At 39.1% G+C, this 23,353-nt stretch overlaps 1 protein-coding gene across 2 annotated transcripts in view; it reads left to right on the forward strand.

Moving 5' to 3' along the window:
• ZNF385B (zinc finger protein 385B) overlaps nucleotides 1-23,353 on the forward strand; it is a 298,732-nt gene that overhangs the window by 254,408 nt on the left and 20,971 nt on the right. For both annotated transcript variants that reach the window (XM_058189529.1, XM_058189530.1), the window contains one exon: nucleotides 18,262-18,424. In XM_058189529.1, coding sequence (XP_058045512.1) covers nucleotides 18,262-18,424 — 163 coding nt within the window. The remainder of the gene's footprint in view (nucleotides 1-18,261; nucleotides 18,425-23,353) is intronic.

The raw sequence follows: 23,353 nt of genomic DNA on the forward strand, positions 1-23,353 counted from the left end.
TCAGACTATCAAATCAACGTAATGCACAGATTGAAATGTTTTAATTTATGCAAAGAAATAACTAAGAAGCCCATGGGCAGATAAGACGGATGGGGAGGGAACAAAAGTTCAAAGAAAAAAAAGATCCAAGTAGTTTTCAGAACAAGCTATCATAATAACCAGAGAAAAACAAAAGATGAAAGCCTTGGGCAACAAGAAGGATGCAGGATGACAGAATGCAGGTTTTTAACATCACGCAAAAAAGGACAGTAAAAGATATATCAATAAAGAATGCCAGCAAATAGTTAAAAAGTAACAAGAAAGGAAAATGAGATATTTTTAGAATAATTAGAGGAAAATGTGTGGCTAAGTTAGTGTAATCATAAAAAAGATCTAACAGAGCCAAATAACAGAGAGAGAGAGAAAGTGAAGAATAAATGAATGAATGAATGAATGAATGAATGTGTACGGAAATGATTTCACTAGAAAATGAGGTATGTTCTAATAATGGACTTTCAAACAAAAAAGCACAGAGGCAAATCCAACAAATATTGAACTCTTTCAAGCTGCAGAAAAAGAAGCAGCTTAAGTACTAACACTTAGTATTAATATACGGCAAAACTTATATTCTAAAGCAGAGGTCTTCAAGCTATGCTGGCTGGAGAATTCTGGGAGTTGAAGTCCACAAGTAAGCTGCCAAGTTTAAAGACCACTGTTCTAGAGGTTGGGAAAGATTGGTATAAATGCCTATAGCAAAGAAAGGTGATACAAGAGAACACGCGCCTCACCAATCCATTGTACCAGTTTGTCACGCAAGCAACATTTTGTGCTATGTCTTACAGTGAAGAATAGAACTCTGTGTGTGGAAAGATAAATACCAAAGCAACAGACAAACACACACCAAATGAGATAGAGAACATCAGATGGATAATGGAGATGACAAGATAATTTAATGAAGAAATTTCCTTTATTGACCGCAGCAGAGCTACTGTATAGCTCTCATCAGAATATAGCACACTAAGGTCAATAGATGTAGCAGAACACATTACTGTTCCTCTGACTAACCTTTACAATGAACAAGAAGCTACATTCGTTTGAAATAAAAAAGCAGTTAGGGTTAGGCCACAAGTAAAGGCTCAGCTCCTTATGAAAGTAAAAATGGAGAGCAAAAAATCTGGGTTAATGTTAAATATTAAAATATTGGAAAATGTTCCTAGGAGGGGCATGAATTACAAGAAGAACCAGTCAACTGGTCCTGGAGAATAAAAATACTGATCGGTATCTAGAGATTAAGAAGCAGAAATTGAAAAGGAAATAGGAAATAGTACATTAGGATATGATGGCTTAGAAAAAGAAATAGCTATGTTTGGCAAATTGGAGGATATATGAGAACCAGTTTAGTGTAGTGGTGAAGGTGTGACTTTTAGTCCTGCCTTAGGCATGAAAACCAGCTGGATGATTTTGGGCCAGTCGTTCTCCCTCAGCTCCATTTGCCTCAGAGAGTTGTTGTGGGGAAAATAGAAGGAGTATTGGCTATATTTTGCCATCCTGAGTTATTTATGAAAATGAATGAATGAATGAATGAATGAATGAATGAATGAATGAATGAATGAATGAATGAATGAATGAATGACAAGATAAGACAAGACAAGACAAGACAAGACAAGACAAGACAATGGATGGACAGTATTCATGGAAGAGCTGCTAATTGTCACCAGAAATAGATTGAGCTAAAGGACATTTGTCCATGCAAATAGTGGGAGCTAAACCCAGCTCTTAGACCTGAACTAATACTTAAAATGTGGAGAAAATTTTTAATCTTTTGTGTTCTTTTTTGAGAGATTTTACTGTAAACAACAGACTTTACTCAAACTTTTGTTATGTTTCTGTGCTTTTTTGTGTGTTCACCAACAGAGTAGTTCAAATAAAAACAGAGGAGAAAACAATCACAACTAGCTCAATTTCAAGAATGTACAGCTTTATTACCATCTGCCATATGACAACTAGGCTCTGTACCAGCTGTTTTGTCGAAAGCCAAATGGCCCTGAAACACCTCTACAATGTCAAGTAATGGAAAAATATAACTCATTGCAGTCCGCAAATTCTTTTGCTTGTACACTCACTAAGTAGATGAGTGGGATGAAAATACCAATCAGACTTTAAAGAAGGAAGCCAGGGAGACCTCAGTTTGGCACCCTACTTTCCCAAAAGATGTCTGGTGCAGGCAAAGCTGACAATATCAACTACATGCAGTGGGGCTTAAGAAAGAAATCTAGCATCTAAGATTGAAAACAAACTGATTAGGAGTCTCAGTCCCAGTGATTTTCAGATTATGTTCACTAGAATCCTAGGGTTCCATAAGAAATTTATAAGATTGCCCTATTGTTTTTTTAAAAAGCATTACATAACTACTAATTTGCTTTGTATCTTGATCAGGTGTTCCATGATTCTTTTTTTTTAAAAAAACTAATATATTCTGAGCTTTAAAAGGTTTGGAAACCCCTGACCTAACCCTAAGTTGAGGCCTAGTACTAAATAATGCATATGGAGGAGCCCTTAAAACAATGGAACAATAGTTTAATATGCCAACAATTGTTACAAATTGTTAATTTATGGATATTCACCATTGCCTGCACTATTTCTAACAGCCAGATTTAAACAGCAGCTACTACTACTACTAAATGTCAGCTGGTACTAAAAAACCCCCGGAAAAGAATCAATAATGTCAAATAATGTCAAATATCTGTCAGTTGTGTAGCTGGATTTTTGTCAAATGTACCCCCTCCCTCAAAAAGTCTATTTATATTGATTCTTTAAGTTTGGAAGGTATTGAAGCAGATAGGAGGTAATTAAAAGCATAAATCTCAAGAAGTCTGTGAAGGTAATTCTCTGCTTTACAAGCAAAGCTGACAAAATGATGAACGCTTCAGTTCCAACATGACAGAAATATTACATGATTACAGGCTGCAGGGGCATAATATGCTGAAAGTTATCTTCAAAACCAGCTATTTAACAAAGCCTTTAACAAAAGTTTTTCATTTTCCATTTGAAACAGTTAACCTATTGCAACATTCATCTGGCTATGCTTCCTGTGTTCACCTTATTTTCACTAATAATCAGTTTCACATTAATTAGTTAATGCAAGAGGCAGTAAATGCAAGAGGCAGTAAAAACTGGGGTGGAGAAAAGATGGTGGGCAGCGATGGTTTTCCCTCCACACCCTCCAGGCAGAGATAATTGATGGTTCTTTCTGCACTCTGTTTTTAGTATGTCCAACCAAGTGGGCATCAGAGAGCAATCAGAGGAAAAAAGAGAGACTCCATATGACTCAGAATTCTTTCCTCTTCTCTTTCCATTCTCTGATCTATGCTAACATTTGTATCGATTCAAGTGTGGGCATATCTGTCTACATATTAATTAATGCTTCATTCCTGAGGAAACCAAGTAATCAGCCTTTCCCTTCTATATACAAATTGCATCTCTTGGGCACCGTCCACAGGTCAACACACTCCTGCACAAATCCCACGTATCTGGCTGTGAATTAATAAAAAAAAAGTCTTTGGCTCCTACTTTACAAAAATAAAATAACATTATGGCATCCCCCCACCCCCACCGTTTCTATTCCCCACTGCTCTGAGACTGCATGTCTAATGTGAATACAAATAAAATGGGTGGAAATAATATGATGAGGGTCAAAGAGATGTAGAGAAACCAGAACTGAGAGCTATTTTGTCTGTGAATTGATTAAAGTTTTTTATCTTCTACTTGGAAAACTATCAAAAAACCTCTGCCACAGCCTTAGCCCCCAGAGAAACACAGTCAGATTCAGAAGCCCACCAGTTAGTCAGTTGGGAAAAAAAAACTGCCTGCCTGACTGACTGATCTGTGGAAAGGACAGGATGGGGTTGCACACATCCAATAAGATTGGATTGCACCCAATCGTACCAACAATGAGTACAACGACTTAACACATATAGACTTCACTGAAGACAATGTTGAAAAAGCTCTTCACAAACTAAAACCATCTTTATCTATTGGGTCTGATGGACTATGTGCATACTTCTTAAAAAAACTTTCCACTAATATAGCAGAACCCCTAAGCATAATCTTTGATAAAGCTTTCACGACTAGTTCCCTTCCCAAACTTTGGTCTCTAGCCACGGTCATCCTTATCTTCAAAAAAGGAGATCCCAGCCTAGTTGAAAATTACAGACCAATCTCTCTATGCTGCATCACCTGCAAAGTAATGGAATCTATCATCAACCAATCCACCCATCATCAACCCTCCACCTAGAAACAAACAGCCTACTCTCTAATAAACAATTTGGTTTCAGAAAAAAATTATCATGTAACTTACAACTTCTCCACTGCAAAAACATATGGACTACTAATCTTGACCAAGGCAAAGCAATAGATGCAATCTACATAGACTTCTGCAAAGCTTTTAACTTGATAAACTTCTCCTAAAACTAAAATCCTACGGCATTTCAGGACCTCTTCACAATTGGATAACTGCTTTCCTGTCAAACAGACAAGAAGTGGTCAAAATTGGCAATGCTCTAGCACAGCAGTTCTCAACCTGTGGGTCGGGACCCTGTTGGGGGTCGAATGATGATTTGCCAGGGGTCGCTTAAGACCATCGGAAATATGGGAAGTATACTTGCGAGTCGAAGAATCGTGCTCCAATGGTTGACTCCACAAGCCAGCTGCAGGCTCTTCAAATCGCTAGCCGAATTTGGCTTCAGGCGCGATGAATTAAAAAAGAGAGAAATCTTTGCTCTAATGTCTCCCTCTCAAGCCAGCTGCAATCAATCAAAATCCCAAGCCTAATCTGGCTTCAGGCGCGATAAACTTAATAGGGGAGGAGTCTCCGCTTTAATGCCTCCGTCCTCAAGGCAATCGCAAGCAGTTCAGATCGCTAGACAGTACAGCTTCAGGGGCGATAAATTCAAAACGAAAATAATTTTATGGTTAGGGTCACCACATCGTGGGGAATTGTATTAAAGGGGTCGCAGCACTATAAAGGTTGAGAACCACTGTTCTAGCAAATCCTGTTCCTGTCAAAAGTGGCGCTCCTCAAGGCAGCGTTTTTTGACCAACACTCTTCATACTATACATAAATGATCTCTGTGACCTCATCTCAAGTTATTGTGTTCTCTTTGCTGATGATGTCAAACTATTTAACACCACCAAAAATACTACTATCCTTCAAAAAGACCTTGACTTTGTATCCGATTGGTCTAAAACTTGGCAACTCCAAATCTTAACCAGCAAATGCTCAGTCTTACATATTGGAAAAAAGAACCCAAACACTAAGTACAAGCTTGATGGACATTACCTTACAGATGACCCCCACTCTGTTAAAGACCCTGGAGTTTTCATATCAAATGATCTAAGTGCCAAAACCCACTGCAACTACATAGCAAAAAAAGCTCTAAGAATTGTAAACCTAATTTTGCGTAGCTTCTTATCCAAAAACACTACATTACTAACCAGCGCATACAAAACATTTGCTAGACCTATTCTTGAATACAGCTCACCTATCTGGAACCCATACCACATCTCTGACATTAATATAATTGAACACGTCCAGAAATATTTTACAAGAAGAGTTCTCCGCTCCTCTGAAAACAACAAAATACCTTATACTACCAGACTTGAAATCCTGGGATTAGAAAACTTAGAACTCGCCGATTCTAACACATAGAATCATCTATTGCAATGTCCTTCCTGTTAAAGACTACTTCAGCTTCAATTGCAATAATACAAGAGCAAACAATAGATTTAAACTTAATGTTAACCACTTCAATCTTGATTGCAGAAAAGACTTTTGTAACAGAATTGTTAACGCTTGGAACACACTACCTGACTCTGTGGTCTGTGGTCTCTTCTCAAAATCCCAAAAGCTTTAACCAAAAATTGTCTACTATTGACCTCACCGCATTCCTAAGAGGACTGTAAGGGGCGTGCATAAGAGCACAAAAAGACCGTTCCTGTCCTATTGTTTCCTTTCATTATATCAAATTAATATAGTTATTGCATACTTTTGCTCATATATATGCTTATATGATGTGTTGTTGTTTTATGTTGATGCTTGTGTATACTGTTGTGACGAAATAAAATAAAATAAAACAACCTTGAGGGATTGGATAAAGTTCAGTTCTCTGTAATATGGGAGAATACGCCTGCCCTCTCAAAACAACACACACAGGTAGAATGACTGTCATAAGCTCCCCCTTAAGAGAGACAAACAGAATTAAATTACTGCTGATGCTCACATATTGCAGTCTGCTTTGATGACATCCAAAATTTGGGCTTGCATTGTAAAAAGAGCCATACTGAAAATGCCCTAAATGAGAGCAGCCACTGCCTCAGAACCCCCTTCATCTGAGGCATCATATAGAGGTGATTGTTTTCCAGAATGTAGATGTTACTTGATAGGCCCATAAGAAGCCATTTAGCAAAATCTGCACTTCATTTGAAATTTGACCACAAGGGACATATCTCATAACTGCAGGGAAAGTAGAAAACATTAGAAAAGGCCAAGTATTTTTCCAGGCTGTAGTTAACACAGTTTAAATAAGGGCCTCTTTGTTCACTATTCAAATTTCATATTTTCTTAATTTATTTATTTATTTATTTTATTTTATTTATTAAATGTTTATACCGCCCTTCTCCCGAAGGACTCAGGGCGGTGTACAGCCAAAATAAAAAACAGAATATATACAATTAAAACAACATTTAAAACATAGCAAATTATAAAGGCTGATAATTAAAAATTTAAATTTTAAATTTTAAAATATTAAGAAAACCCAATTAAAATTCAGCACTATTATGCCAGTCCCGCTTGAATGAATAAATATGTTTTGAGCTCACGACGGAAGGTCCGAAGATCAGGCACTTGACGCAGGCCAGGGGGCCTGGGGGCCGCCAGCCGACACTGTTTGGCAGACGGCACCCTGAAGAGACCCTCTCTGTGAGAGCGTACGGGTCAGTGGGAGGCAAAGGGTAACAGCAGGCGGTCTCGTAAGTACCCGGGTCCTAAGCCATGGAACGCTTTAAAGATGGTAACGAAAATCTTGAAGCGCACCCGAAAAACCACAGGAAGCCAGTGCAGACTACGGAGCAGTGATGTCACGTGGGAGCCACGAGCGGCTCCTGTTACTACTCGCGCAGCCGCATTCTGGACTAACTGTAGCCTCCGGGTGCACCTCAAGGGCAGCCCCATGTAGAGAGCATTGCAATAATCCAACCTAGACGTAACCAGAGCGTGAGTGACCGTGCATAAGGCATCCCGGTCAAGGAAGGGATGCAACTGACGGACCAAGCGAACTTGGTAAAAGGCCCTCCTGGAGACGGCCGCCAGATGTTCATCGAAGGACAGCCGTCCTTCCAGGAGGACGCCCAAGTTGCGAACCACCTCCTTTGGGGCCACTAACTCGCCCCCAACAGTCAGCTGCAGATGCAGCTGACTGTACCGGGATGCCGGCATCCACAGCCACTCCGTCTTGGAGGGATTGAGCTTGAGTCTGTTTCTCCCCATCCAGACCCGTACAGCTTCCAGGCACCGGGACAGCACTTCGACCGCTTCGTTGGGGTGGTCCGGGGTGGAAAAGTACAGCTGAGTATCATCAGCGTACAGATGATAACTCACCTCGAAACCACTGATGACCTCACCCAGCGGCTTCATATAGATGTTGAACAGGGTAGGCGAGAGAATCGACCCCTGAGGCACCCCACAAGTGAGGCGCCTCGAGGACGACCTCTGTCCCCCTGTCAACACCGTCTGCGACTGGTCAGAGAGATAGGAGGAGAACCACCGATAAACGGTGCCCCCCACTCCCAATCCCTCCAACCGGCGCAGCAGGATACCATGGTCGATGGTATCAAAAGCCGCTGAGAGGTGTAATAGGACCAAGGCAGAGGAGCAACCCCTGTCCCTGGCCCTCCAGAGGTCATCCACCAACGCGACCAAAGCCGTCTCCGTGCTATAACCGGGTCGGAAGCCGGACTGGAACGGGTCTAAATAGACAGCTTCCTCCAGGTGCCGGGGGAGCTGCCATGCAACCACACTCTCTACAACCTTCGCCACAAAGCGAAGGTTGGAGACTGGACGATAATTACCCAAAATAGCTGGGTCCAGGGAAGGCTTCTTGAGGAGAGGTCTCACCACCGCCTCTTTCAAGGCGGCGGGGAAAACCCCTTCCACCAAAGAAGCATTTATAATCCCCTGGAACCAGCCTCGTGTCACTTCCTGAGCAGCCAGCACCAACCAGGAGGGACACAGGTCCAGTAAACATGTAGTTGCATGTAACCTCCCCAGCAGCCTGTCCACATCCTCGAGAGCCACAGAATCAAACTCATCCCAAATAACCTCAACAAGACGCGACTCTGTCATCTCGGTTGGATCATCGCAATCTTGGTCCAAACTATCCCGAAGTTGAACGATTTTATCGTATAGATAACCGTTAAGCTCATCCCTGTAAGGGGTCATCCCATCCCTCTTGATGAAGGAGGGAACGGGTCACCCGAAACAAGGCGGCCGGGCGGTTATCTGCCGATGCAATGAGGGTGGAAACGTAGGAACGTTTCGCCTCCCTCATTGCCACTAGGTAGGTCCTAGTAAAAGACCTCACTAGTGTCCGATCAGCCTCGGAACGGCTAGACCTCCAAGTACTCTCTAGGCGTCTTCTCCGGCGTTTCATCTCTCTCAGCTCCTCGGAAAACCAGGGAGCCAATTGAGATCTACGCCGGGTCAGAGGCCGCAAAGGCACGACACGGTCCAAAGCCCCAGCCGCGACCCGTTCCCAGGCCGCAACCAGTTCTTCAGTCGTGCCGTGGGTAAGATCCTTAGGAAACGGCCCAATCTCCGTCAGGAACCTCTCCGGGTCCATCAGGCACCTGGGACGGAACCAATGCAATTTCTGTACATTTCATCCAGGTTTTTGTTTTTTAAGCCCAGGGCTTCTTTTTTTTCCCTTCCTATCATTTTCGTGGTGGAAGTAAACTTCAGGGGCACTTGTAGGTCTTTGCCCATTTTCTAGTCAGTTTAATAACTGGCTGTATCAAGAGAACTCAATCTGCTATTTTTCCATAAATCAATTTCAGCTGTTAATAACTAATAGGTGGAGGATGTGCTGGGAAATATATATGGTGACATAATCAGGGGTGAAATGCTACCGGATCGGACCGGATCGGGCGAGTAGGTAGCGGAGTTTGGTTCTGGTTCGCTGATCCGGTAGCAATCGCTGGCTGGCCACGCCCCCGAACCAGTCCATGGCCCGCAGTCCAGCCTTCGCAATACCGGAACACCGTGAAGGCAGCTCACCACCTGCTCGCCCTCGGATCAGGGGCCGGGCCCCATTCCCCGAGGCCCCGGAGCCACCACCTTCCCCAACCGGGTCAGGGAATGCACCATTCCCCAACTCTGGCCTTTCCCCGGAGCCGTCGTCCGCTTTTCCTTCACCCACTTGCTGCCTGCTTGCCGCCTGTTCCCCCTTCGCCTTTGGTCAGGGCCCAGGGATACCTCATTCCCCTGAGACCCCGGAACCACCCCCTGCTTGCCGCCTCCTCAACCGGATCAGGGAATGCACCATTCCTCGACACCAGCCTTGTCCCGGAGCTGCTGCCCGCTCTTCCTTCACCACACAGCATATACTTACTTTCTTCCAGCGGCTGGCTGCCAGGAAAGGCAAGAGTCCAAAAGTTAGAGTCCCTCTCCTTGAATCTGCCGCCGCCATTGCTGCGTTTTCCATGCACCGACTGCGCAAGCGCACACTCATTTATTTTATTTATTTATCAGTGGCAGGTTGGGTGTGCGCTTGCGCAGCCAGTGCATAGAACAAGGTGGCATATTCAAGGAGAGGAACTTCGGTAACTTTTGGATGCTCGCCTTTCCCGGCAGCCAGCTGCTGGAAGAAAGTAAGTATATGCTGCGTGGCAAAGGAAGAGTGGGCGGCGGCTCCGGGAGAAGGCTGGTGTCGGGGAATGGTGCATTCCCCTACTCGGTTGAGGAAGTGGCGAGCAGGGGGCGACTCCAGGGCCTCAGCGAATGGGGCATCCCTGGGCCCCGGCCCCTGACCAAAGGCGAAGGGCAAGCAGGCGGTGAGTGGGCGGCAGCTCTGGAGAAAGGCCGGAGTTGGGGAATGGTACATTCCCCAACCCCGTTGAGGCAGGTTGTGGGTCTGGGGCCTAGGTGAAGGGAGAACAGGTGGCGAGGGAAAGGGAAAAGAATTTTTTCCCCCTACTGGGTTCTGTAGGCGTGGCTTGGTGGGGGGAGTTGTGACTGAGTGGGCATGGCTGTGAGTGACATTTTTTTTAATTTGAATTTATATTCCGCCCTTCTGCGAAGACTCAGGGCGGCTTACATTGTGTAAGGCAATAGTCTCATTCATTTGTATATTATATACAAAGTCAACTTATTGCCCCCCCAACAATCTGGGTCCTCATTTTACCTACCTTATAAAGGATGGAAGGCTGAGTCAACCTTGGGCCTGGTGGGACTCGAACCTGCAGTAATTGTAATTACATGCACAAGCAGGGGCACTAGCAAAAAAGGAGGTGCTCTTTGAATGAGTTCAAATAGCCTCAAATCCATTTCAGGTTTGGGATTCAGACAAGTTGATTCACAGCTGCAGGAAAAACAAAATACACTGACATAATACACTGAAAGGGAATCCAGTTTTTGTACTCAAACAAAACAAATACACAAATTAATAGCAGTTATATGTTTGTCATGTTAAACATTTAAACAATGTTGGCATATATAAAAAGATACATCCAATAATACATAATATTAAATACATCTAATAATATTAAAAAGCCACTCACAACAGGCACCACATAAATGCCACATACAGAAAAAGCACACACTCTGCTAGAGAGAAGTTCCCTGAAGATGGGCTCCAGCACGAGTCCAAAAGCTCCGAAGACAAAACCTCTGGTCCCGGTGGCCGACCCAGATTGGATCCTACAATGTAGGTTGCATACCAAATTGCATGAAGAATAACATTTAATATTTTTGACCTTTCTCCTCAAAATATAGTCCTGCAAACTCAGTTAATACTTATGTTGCCCCCAGAAATCCTCATTTTATTTTCTTCACATATAGAGTAGATGCAAGAAATCTATCGTGCTTCACTGATTGAGTTGGATTTTCAACTATCCCTGACTATTAGACAGGGGTGCTGGAGTTGATAGATCCTAAGTCCTAATCATAAGAAATAATTCTGGAGAATACCCTTCTGCTAGTACAGAAGTTTGAAGTTCTTTTAAATAAATTATTGCTAAATTGTTGCAATAGGTCTGTTATTTATTATCACATTTATAAATAAACGGTATTGCCATTACTTTAAAAGTTTTGAATCTAATGATCAGGATATCAATATTTGTACTGTGTTTCCCCGAAAATAAGACCCTGTCTTATATTTTTTTGAACCCTGAAATAAGTGCTTAGCCTTATTAATAATAATAATATCAGAGTTGGAAGGGACCTTGGAGGACTTCTAGTCCAACCCCCTGCCCAGGCAGGAAACCCCACACCATTTCAGACAAATGGCTATCCATCATTTTCTTTAAAATTTCCAGTGTTGGAGCATTTACAACTTCTGCAGGCAAGTTGTTCCACTGATTAATTGTTCTAACTGTCAGGAAATTTCTCCTTAGTTCTAAGTTGCTTCTCTCCTTGATCAGTTTCCACCCATTGCTTCTTGTTCTACCCTCAGGTGCTTTGGAGAACAGCCCGACTCCCTCTTCTTTGTGGCAACCCCTGAGATATTGGAACACTGCTATCATGTCTCCCCTAGTCCTTCTTTTCATTAAACTTTGCATACCGAGTTCCTGCAACCGTTCTTCATATGTTTTATCCTCCAGTCCCCTAATCATCTTCGTTGCTCTTCTCTGCACTTTCTAGAGTCTCAAAATCCTTTTTACATCGTGGCGACCAAAACTAAATGCAATATTCCAAGTGTGGCGTTACCAAGGCATTATAAAGTGGTATTAACACTTCACGTGATCTTATTGCCATGTGCTCAAAAGCCCGATTGGGTTTATTATCAGGGGATGTCTTATTTTGGGGAAAACAAGGTAGATAACAAAATTATTTAATTATATCTTCTAATTCCTTGAACAAAAAAGCCCAGTTCAAATTGTCAAAGGCCATCTCTGCATGTAAGAAGATCAAAGTAACTTGCTTTATATTAAGTTGTTCCAAATATTCAAAAGTGTCCAACACATTTGTAACATTGTTCTTTAACTAAGTTAAGGGGGGAAATCCAACATTGATTCTCATGCATAAATTCTTGCAAGATTATTTTCAGTCTGTCAGCTAGAATCATTGTGAACAACATGTAGTCAATTTTCAATAATGACATCAGCCAATAGTTTAAAGCCAAATCTCCTTGCTACATTTGCCCTCTTTCCAACTCTCTGGCATTTTTATTCCCTGTGGAGGACAACAAAATTATTCCAAATCTATTCAGATCTAGCCCGTAGTTTAGATTAACTGATTGATTACATAGTCTATTAAAGGCCTGTTCATTTAGTCCAAAAATGAAACTGATTAATCTTTTTCAAATCTGTCCCTAATAATTGCAGATTGTTGTGTTTCATATGCTTACATTACATTTTTATAGTTAGCCAAAACAAGAAATCATCTATAACAATGACCCAATCAGCAATACTTTCTGAATACGTTTTTTTCATTTTGATCAACCTCAGCTTTAAATAAAATTTTACAGTTGAGAGGTTTTCATTTTTTCCATATGAACCAATTTAAAAAGAAATAGTTATTATTTATTAAGAGCAAATCTAAAATATTTATAACTATGAAAATAGATTACTTTCAGTACATAATTTCATGCTTTGATTTGTTTTTGTTTTTCAGTTGCGAATGTGTGTTGTTTCATTTTCTCAGCCTTGGAGTGAAGCTAAAAGGGCAGATTAATCAAAGGGATAATGGGCAGATATTTTATGTTGTGCATATTTCAAGAGTAGTGGGTGGGAATTGGCTAATTTGCATTTCATTATTGAGTCTAGTCACAGCTGAGGAAGGCAAGCACCAGGCTGTATACATAATAATATTTGTTAAGGTTCCATCGTTGAATAGTGGGAATAGATTTCAGAGCAATATATTACTAAAAGCACAGTAACTCTAGTCTATATCACTATTTCTGAATCAGCTGTAAGTAAAACATTTGCTGTGTGTCATTTTATGGGGCAATGAAGGAAAGGAAATGGTTGTTTGGTGAAAAAAAATAACAAGTTGCACTAGGGTACAAAGAAAAATCTCAAAGTGAGAATCAAGAAAAGGTAACTCTAATGTCTGTTTTTCATATCTTTATTTATGCAGGCCATTGTAATTTTTTTCAGTGATCAAAATTTTATGCAGCAGTTTTCTGTATAACAAATGATTGTTTGACAGGATTTGTTGATGGATAGGATATGAGAAGAAGATATCTATGTTGTTTTTATAAGAAAAGGTGTGAAGTTATTAAAATCATTTACATTTGTCTTGATGAAGGGTAAAAGCACTTCTTTATATATTTCTTTTCTTTACAATATTCTCTTTCCCTTTTTTTTGTCTTTTCTCTGCCTTCTATTTCTTTCTTTTTTCTTTTTAGTTTGTATTAGTTTTTATTTTGTAATTATAATCCAAAATGGTACCTATTAATCTACTTGCACTTGCATGCTTTCAAACTGCGAGGTGGATAGGAGCTGTGGCAAGTAATAATATTACTTCCACGTTGCAAGGAGCTGGGGTCTTGAACATGCGCTGTCAGCTCTCCAGCTGACAAGCTCAGTGTCTTTAACTGCTGAGCCATCACGCCTGAACAAATCTGTACATATAGATAATCCAACTACCCTGTTTAGTAACCATTTGCAGTTATGACAGTGATGAAAAAGTAACTTAGTGACCAGTCCTTGCATTTACAATCTTCACATGTGTATAAAGCAAAGGAAAGCTGAAGTAAGATTATATATTCAGTTGCAGTTTCACAACTGAAGCTCAAAGACTGAGTTGTCAGTCCCAATTGTGGTCACTAAATGAGGACTACCTGTAAAAGAAACTGTAGTTTATTTCAGGAAGCCAATAAAAAATAAGTAAAAATCATATGATCTGAGAATAATATTTAAGATCCTTATGTGCCATTGAACATAATTTCAAATAATTTTTGCCAATTAAAAAAAATGCCTTTACATTTTCAAAATTTAGAGTTGAACCAGTTGCTTATGTACTTGCAGTAAAATACTCAAAATTAAGAAAATATGTTCATTTATAGAATACCCAATAGATGATCATTGTAAATTTTTGGTAGCCGCAAACATTATATGATTGCTTGGAGGAACAGAAAGAAAAATAGAGCATATAATTAAAGTTGCAGCATCCCAGGATCACATGATCACCTTTTGCAATCTTCCCAGTGGCTTCTGACAAAGTCAATGTGGGAAGCTGGATTTGCTCAATAAAATTGAGCACCACTTATTTAACGACCTCATAACTTAGTGGCAGACATTTGGTCCTAATTGTGGTCATAAATCAAGGACTATCTGTACAGAAGGATTACAAAAAGGGAGGGAGGGATAAAAGAGAAGATAATATTTGAACTTACTAGTCACTATGCGGGACCATAACCATAATGGCTAAGAAACAATACTACTTATATAGTAGATAGTATGTAGATAGTAATATGCAATTTTCGACAATAATGAATCCATAAGATGGCCAGGTTTTGATTGATCTCTATATTCAATTTTCTAAAAATTTCTGTGAGTTTTTATTGCTTTGAAAATATGACTGGTAATAGTTTCCATTTTCAAGATAATAATATAGATTTTCTTATCTTTTTAAAAAAAATTAGCACTGAAGTGTCTATCAGTTGGATGTCTAGAACAATTTATACACATACTTATCTTGGAAAGAATCAAAATAAAATTAATAGAATTGTTTATAAGTAATCATGGATAGGATTGTACTATGTCTTTATGTAAATGAGGTTATAATTAGCTTTAAATCTGTTTGGGCTTGAGTCCTTTGAATAGATTTCATATACAATAAAGGAGGATTGAATGAAGTGAAGCAAAGCCAGCCGTAGTTTAAGATTAATATTGCACTCATCACAACTATTAGTAGAAAGGCTTTTTACATGAACTCTACATGGAGTAATCCTTTGTCTTAGGTTCACCTCTGCTTATCATTTTGTAGTTTCTTATTCTGCCCTTGGATCTTTTTAGTAGAGCAGGCTGTTCTGTGAATGAAATTACAATGAAAACACTGAAAGAAGCGTGGTTTACACTATCCATCCATATGCTCTAAACTTAATGAGTAGCTGCGCTCAGAGAATCTCAGCACTTAATTTTCAAAGAGCCACGTCTCCTGAAGTTGCATCATCTTTGGAGATAGGACTGTGGAAATCAGGAACCCCTCAAAACAAATGTGGATGCAAAAAAAAGTCTGGATTAAAAAATATTCCAAATGGAGAATGTGTTCTACAGTTACATTGCTTTGTTCATAGACGTTTACAAGGGGTTCAGAAATTTCCTTTGTAGCCCTGCTGTCTTAACCTACTACTTCATCAATCGTTTTTTTCTCTCCAGAAGTAAAACATAGAATAATCCATTCAGCATCTTTTGATTAATGGTGCTAGACCTTTTGCCATTTGGGAAGACCACAGACAAGGAATCACTGGGTAATGAACAGAAGAATAGAGTCTTCGGGTATAAATAGGCATGGCTTCAAATTCATACAGTATGAATTTGGCACTGATGACACTGTTGCAGTTGACCCTACGTTATGAGGTGAGGCCTCAGCTTCAAGGGCAGGATTTTGTGCAAGCAGATCTGGTTTAATGGAAAGTGACCAAGGCCACTATTGACTGATTAGTGGAGAGTTCAGATTGCTTCCCATGTGGCTCTGAAGCCACCTTTAATAATGCTATATTGCTCTGCTCTCTCCTTATAGGTAATGAATGAACCAGGAGAACTCCAATTTATTTCATATGAATTGTCCTTGACATTTGAAAAGGAAGTAATAGAAAAATATTTTGTTAAAAGAGGCACTTGGGGACTTTTTGCTTTCTGCTTTCATTTTTGTAAAATTCTTGAGAGAAAATGGTTTTAGAGCAGTCTACCCCCATCTCCTCTCTTCCTTTGCTGATATATCTATTGACAGTCAGTTTACATATGCTACTCACAGAGCACGTAGTCTTTTTTTTTTTACTTTAGAAAGCTAAAAGCAATAACAGTGCCCAGAAATGTGATGGTAGGAATAGAAAAAAAAAATAGCTGGGCCTGAGGGACAAGTTAGAAGAGCTTCCAGACAAATGGTTCCTATAGCTACCACTCAAAGGATGTGCAGCAACTCTGTTTTCTCCTTAATAGAAATAAAGCAATGAAAAACATGTTAGAGAAATGTGGAATTGATTCCAATGGAAGACAGAGTTGTCTGAGTGAATACCTTATGTAAGTTAATGCAGGATGATTGCATAACAAAAGTAGCGATTGAAAGCATCTTAAGTGTAATTTTTATTATACAATTCAAGATTTCATAGCTATTCTTGTTCAACAAATAGTTAGCTTACTATTGCAGAGATAGAGGAGTTTACTACCGCTCCTACATGTCCAATTGCTTCTTGAACAACAGAAAATTGCATATAACTTTATAGTAGTTATAATTGCACGTGCATTATATAACACATAAGTACTGTATATAATACTCTAGCACAATGGCATTTAAAAAATTCTTCCTCTGTATGGCAGTTGAAAGAAAAAAGAAAAAAAATCATACCTATCATTAAAGTATGACCAGACTTCGGTGGCACACATATAGAAATACAATACACAAGATGTTTGTTGTATCATGCAATCTGCTGCTAAGAATAATGCCATGGCTGACATGCATTAGGAATACAGCCTTTTGTAAACCAGCCATTAACCCAAGCATGAAAGCTTTTCTTAGCACCTCTGCTAGTCTCCAAACACTTCAGGCTGCTGTTAACACTATGTTGTTATAGAAAGGGTGACTGAATTACTTTGAGTGCAAGTAGGTGCCACAGAACAACCACTCTGGGACCTCATGTAATAAGGCAACCTGGCCACCTGGGTGTAAGTCAAACAGATGGAATGAAAAGGAAAATGCACACACTGCATACATCTGTGCTCAGTAACAATCCTTGTGACATGTAAATAACTTATCTTCAGAATCAGTGCAAGTAAAACATTCATTAAGATTCAGCAGTTAGATTAAGAAGCAAATAACACCAAACACATTTTCTGTTCTTAAAAAAAGACAACAATGTCTATAGGGCCAATCATGTTCTCTATATAAAACTGCACAGAAAATAAAGTTAAAATTATATGCGTGCATGCAAACACATAATAATCTATCACCAAAATATAGACCACAATAAAGATTGTTAAAACTATTACAAGGTTTTCAATTTTATTAGTATCATACAAAGGAGGGAAACTGCTTAATCAATTGGAGTTTAAGAATTCGTAATACTAAACTTGTATATCCAAAAAGAAATTCCTCTTAGTTTAGTAAGGCTGACTTTCTAGCAAGCAAATATTATAAAGGCTCTGTAATAAGAATCGTTTGCCAAAACCATCTCTGAAGTATATAGTACTTAAAGTGCTAGTAGACTATCCATATGTACAGTAATATAGATTTTACTCAATGTTGTGTAATAATACCTGCTGGATTGTTTATATATGTTTTCAAAAAAGTAGAAAATAGGTAATATCAGAAGCAAGTATAATTTTGCACATAGGACATGATACCTATCTTTAAATAAAATAAAAAACTATACTGTATAGGACTAGTAATAGACACAGACCATCACAAGTGTGTATTCATAAAGTCTGGTACAAATAAGTAGGCTATAATCTTATGCAAACTCATAGTGGTTTCAATAGAATTGTCTTCTAATTGGAAGTAAAACTGGGCCCTTAATAATCAGATAAATATCTAATTTCCAAATCTAATTTCATTTAACTTCCTGCAATGAGTTAAAACTATAGTAGAGTATAAGTCAAAAACTAATAAGGAGGTAGATCCTTTTGCTGTAATCCATGAAAATATATGTTCTTCAATAAGATCTTAGTTAAAGTCTGAAAAGTGTCTTGTGAAATCCTGGAACAATATTAACGAAGCACTACTAACTTTTCTTAGGCAAAAGAACGTATTGCCTCTTATTGGAAGTTGTATAACTTTTCTTTTTCCACCTTCTCATCTGTGAGTGATATCAAGTATGAATGTTGAGCCTGATTTGTTCTCCTTTGTAGAGCCAGGCTGAGGCCCACTACAAAGGAAGTAAACATGCCAAGAAGGTCAAAGCACTAGAAGCAACGAAAACTAGACCAAAAGCAAGTGCTTCCAAGAACAGCGCAATGGCTAACATGAACGGCTCTGCTACGCCGGTCCCGGCCAACATCTCTAACAAATCAGGTCAATGAAATTTTCATTCTATACATTCTTTGCTTCTCCTTCTTGATTTATGTGAGATTTTTGTCTAGATACTCTCTGTCTATTTCAGTGCCAATATTTGTGATAAAAAATAGAAAGTGATTGTTAAAACTGATGGGTCAGATTCCCTATGAAGCTTCATTTGGTCTTCCTGTTTCCCCTCTGAATATCTATTAAACTTTTAGTCATTAGCCAGTGATTGGCAAATACTGATAGCAGATCTAATAGAGAGATGCCGACAGAGTGATTCAACTATCTGTGTTAAAAGTTGCCTCCAGTGGTAGCTCTCAAATGGATATAGAGAGATTGTATATTATTCTGTTTTCTACTAGCCCTCAGTGTGATGCTGTTTGCTTTTAAATGGCCCCAGGCATATTCTCTTTCGTACATATAAATATCAGTTGTTTTATTATGCCATTGGTAGTTAATACATACTTATGTCTCATCTTGGCCTAATTATTAAAAATAGCATAGTTTAATTTATATAGGCAAAGGTGAATAGGATCCATTTTTTCCCCAAGGTGGGAATGAATGCAACCTGCAGCACATTAGCCATTGCAATATTTCACAGATATTTTATTTGCACAGTCTTAATATAATATCAGAGATCAAACCTGTTCTCCAATCTATCAATATTGACACACAACAGTGGCTGCTTAAAAAAACTCTCATGCGTAGGATATGTTAACATTCGTCTCTCTTTTACTACTATTTTTGCTACTTTTAGGTTCTACTATTGTCAAAAATTAAAGTATCCCCCCCCCAGTCCTCATAATCTGTTAGTTGAAAGAGTGGGTATAATTGAGCTTCCCCATAGTTGGCAAGGGGAATCAAAGCTAAGAAGGCTAGTAAAAAGACTGTGGGGAAGCTACCAACAGTCCTGATCTCTAAATCCAGTGATCAATTGTGCCAGCAGTCATAGCTATATATGTGTGCAGCTGAGAAATGTACAAAAACTCTTAATTTTCACAAAGATATGCTTTTGATAGCTTAGTGTTCCAAGGGGGTCAAAATAATGAATTGGAGGGCAGGAAAGTGTTTTTGTATGAGCATGTTCCTGGGGCTCTCTGGAGAAGGTTGAATCACAATAATAAATCTGCAATTTCTAGCATTTAGTTTACTATTTCTTCTCTACTTTAAGAAGCCCATATTTCTTGTATTTCACTTGATAATTAGTGGAATGGTCTTTCTGTGTAATCTTATAATCCATGGTAAAGTTCAAGCATCATCCACAATATTACAGTTCTTTGTAAATCTCACCATGGAAATATAATTGGTTCCACACTGGAGGAGGGGGGAGAGAATGCAATAGATTTTAAATTTATTCTGATCTTTACCTTAGTAAATTTATCAATATAATCTAAAGCAGGGGTGTCAAAATCGATTTCATTGAAGGCCGCATCAGGGTTGTGTTTGACCTCAGGGGGTCAGGGTGGGCGCAGCCAGGGTGGGCATGGCCAGCTCAATGTCACTCATACTGGGGACGCCTGTGGTGGCCTGAGTACTTTGCCAGTGAAAACGGGCTCCCTCACTCAATTGTTGGCTGCTCCTGAAACCCTCTGCCAGGAAAATGGAGCTTGGGAGGGCAGCCATTGGCCCTCACAGGCTCCATTTTCTCTGGCAGAGGCACCCCAGGCTGGTCCTTCGCTGTTTCCAGGGCAATCCTGTGGGCCAGATCTAAGAACCCCGCAGGCCAGATCCAGCTCCCGGGCCTTGAGTTGGACACCCCTGATCTACTTTACATTTAGATGCTTGCCAGCTGATTCACATTTATGATAGTTGCAGTGTTCTGAGGTCATGTGATCACTTTTTGCTATTGCCTGTCAAGCAAAGCCAATGGGCAAGCCAGTTTCACTTAACAATGGTGTTACTAATTTAACAATTGCAGTGATTCACTTAACAAAAGTGGCAAGAGAATTCATAAAATGGGGCAAAATTCACTTAAAAAATTTCTCACTTAGCAACAAAATTTGGGCTCAATTGTGGTCGTACGTTGAGGACTACCTGTACACGTTGGAAGAAAACATTGGTCTCTTCTTTGCAGGAATTGAAGGCTATTATCATACATCAAGAATTAAGAAGATAAGTTTTTAGAGCCTGAGGTCCATAAATGGATGTGACCACATATGGCACATATGTGGGTGCCATAGGTTTCTTCTAAACTCTTCCTCTAAAGGGATTTAGACCTTTCTTTTATTATTTATTTTTTAATCCGAATGGCCTATTTTGGGGGTTAAACTACAGTTTTCAATTTCAAAATGGAAGGATACTGAGTAGCCACTTTTCAATAGTTTAAGAACTGAAGGCTGCAGGTAGTTCACTCCTTGCAAATGGTTGATTTATGGATGTGTGTATGTGTGTGTGTGTATACATAGATATAAGCATACACCTATAAAATATAAACTTAATTTAGCTTACAAGAAAAGTTAATGATTATTACAAATTATTTCAGGCTTAGAGTCATATACAAGTTCTGGAAGCTGAGAATATCAAGCAGATAAATATACTGGAGCTCATATCCATTTAATCACATTTCCATCTAACATCCACTGAATAAATTTAGAGTCACAGTAAGAAATTCTCCTGGTGGGTAAAAGCTGCCAGGGCTAAACTGACACAAACAATGACCCTTCCCCATTCTACAAACATGAACTGTCTGGGTTGGCAAGTAAACTTTCTTCTGTTGGTATTACTGACGAGGGCGCTTGTTCAGTCTTGTCCGAAAAGTAGAACCCAGTTTAGAGAACTCAGCCAGGTGTCTGCTTGGACTGGCTCCCCATATCCACCCTTTATGAGAGAACTGCAGGGATGATCACTGGGCTAAAGGTAGAGCCTGGCCCCATATATCTACCACTGTGATCTTACAAGCACAAATCAATTACATTTATCTTTAGAATAGAATAGAATAGAATAGAATAGAATAGAATAGAATAGAATAGAATAGAATAGAATAGAATAGAATTTTATTGGCCAAGTGTGATTGGACACACAAGGAATTTGTCTTGGTGCATATGTTCTCAGTGTACATAAAAGAAAAGATACGTTCATCAAGGTACAACATTTACAACACAATTGATGGTCAATATATCAATATAAATCATAAGGATTGCCAGCAACAAGTTATAGTCATACAGTCATAAGTGGAAAGAGATCGGTGATGGGAACTATGAAACGATTAATAGTAGACAGGAAGGTGATAGAAATAAAACTATATTTTCACGGATGGGACTGGAATATTACAAATAATAGAGCGTAATTTGAAGGCAACTGTTAAGCAATAAAGCCAGAATGAAAAAGTCTGGAGGTAACATATACAATATTACATTAATGATACAATTGAAATCATTTTGGCCATCTAATTTTTTTACTACCAGTATATATTATCTCTTGTGTATAGTAAAGTTGTATCTTTCCCCCCTCTGGGCTTTATTTCTAAATAGGCAAATAAAGGATAGTAATGAAAATAATATGTCAGCAATAAAAATATGAGTATAAATGAGAAGAGAGAAAGAATAAGTTTGGTCTTTATCAGTACTGGATATAGGGGGGGGGGGGGGAAATAGAAATACCACACAAGTTGAACTGGAGAAATAAGAGAAGGTTTTTTTTTTTTTATAAAGAATAGAAATAGCTAAAGGAACATCAGAAAGAAAGAGTTTCAATGAAATAATAGAACAGCTAAACAAAAATGTTGTTGAAGTTTATCAAGTTACCAGCTCTGAAAAAAATAAAGGATACTATCAGCTACCAACTTAAGTCTCCCATTAATTTATTTCCAAGCTGCTTAACCTTATTAAGAAAAATACAAGATGCCCCACTGTCCTATAGTAGGACCTGTCATGGTGGGTGATTTAATAGAATTATTGTTCTAATTTCCATATATATATATATATATATATATATATATATATATATATATATATATATATATATATATATATATATATATATTCACACCACGCTTAATTGCCAAAGAGTTTGGGCATAAATAAGGAGCTCAAAATAAGGAGTGGGGAGGGGGTACGGGAAGACTTAAGAGACCTAGCATAGGACACACGTGAGTTGAGGGAGGCCAAGAGAGGGTGCTGTAATGGTCAAAACTTTGGGGGCCAGTCACATATCCATTTTTTTCACTGGTCACTGAATGAATGGATGTAAGGCGCGGACTACCTGTTCATGGAGCATAACTTTCCTCCCTTTCCTCTTTCACATGAAATGCAAGGCCCAAAAGAGATATAAATGTAAACATTTTATATTTTAATTTTATAACAAGCGTGCAAAATAGATTCGCTGATAATTGGTGACAAATCCAAAACTTCCCAATATTCTTTATAGTTGTAGTAGGGGAACTATAGTTGTAGTAGGGGAACCCGATTTATTTAGGAATTATACCCTGTCAGTGTGTCAGCTACTTTGTTTTCTGAATAAACTGTACATGTTCTGATTCATCCTAGAGCTTGTTTGTGAAGCTGAGCTCAAGAACCCTTCATTTAATTTCTTTACAAGGTGCCTTGGAAAGGCATGATTAGAGTATGAAGGCAAAAATCCCTGCCCATCTGAAGGGCAAAGTGATGTTTGATTAAAGTTTGTGGCAAACATGCTTATTAATTAATGAAATCTTTTTTTTAGGAAACCAAAATTTGAAAACCTGTTGATATAAAGATAATGTATTCATAAGTTCAACTACTGCTTTTTATAAGGTAAATGTTCAAATAAAATTTTCAAGAGTAAAAAGAGACATTGGGCAGGAAAGGTTGATAGAAAGAAGATTTGCCTCACTCAAATAAAACAACTTACAATTTGACCTCAATCTATACCTCTCCAAAGCACAAGTAGAGAGCCAGTTTATGCAGTCATTAAAGTACCAGACTAGAAACTAGGAGATTGGGAGTTCTAGTCCCACTAGTGGCA

This window comes from Ahaetulla prasina, chromosome 1 (genome assembly GCF_028640845.1).
Source record: "Ahaetulla prasina isolate Xishuangbanna chromosome 1, ASM2864084v1, whole genome shotgun sequence".
In the NCBI taxonomy this organism is placed as follows: Eukaryota; Metazoa; Chordata; class Lepidosauria; order Squamata; family Colubridae; genus Ahaetulla; species Ahaetulla prasina.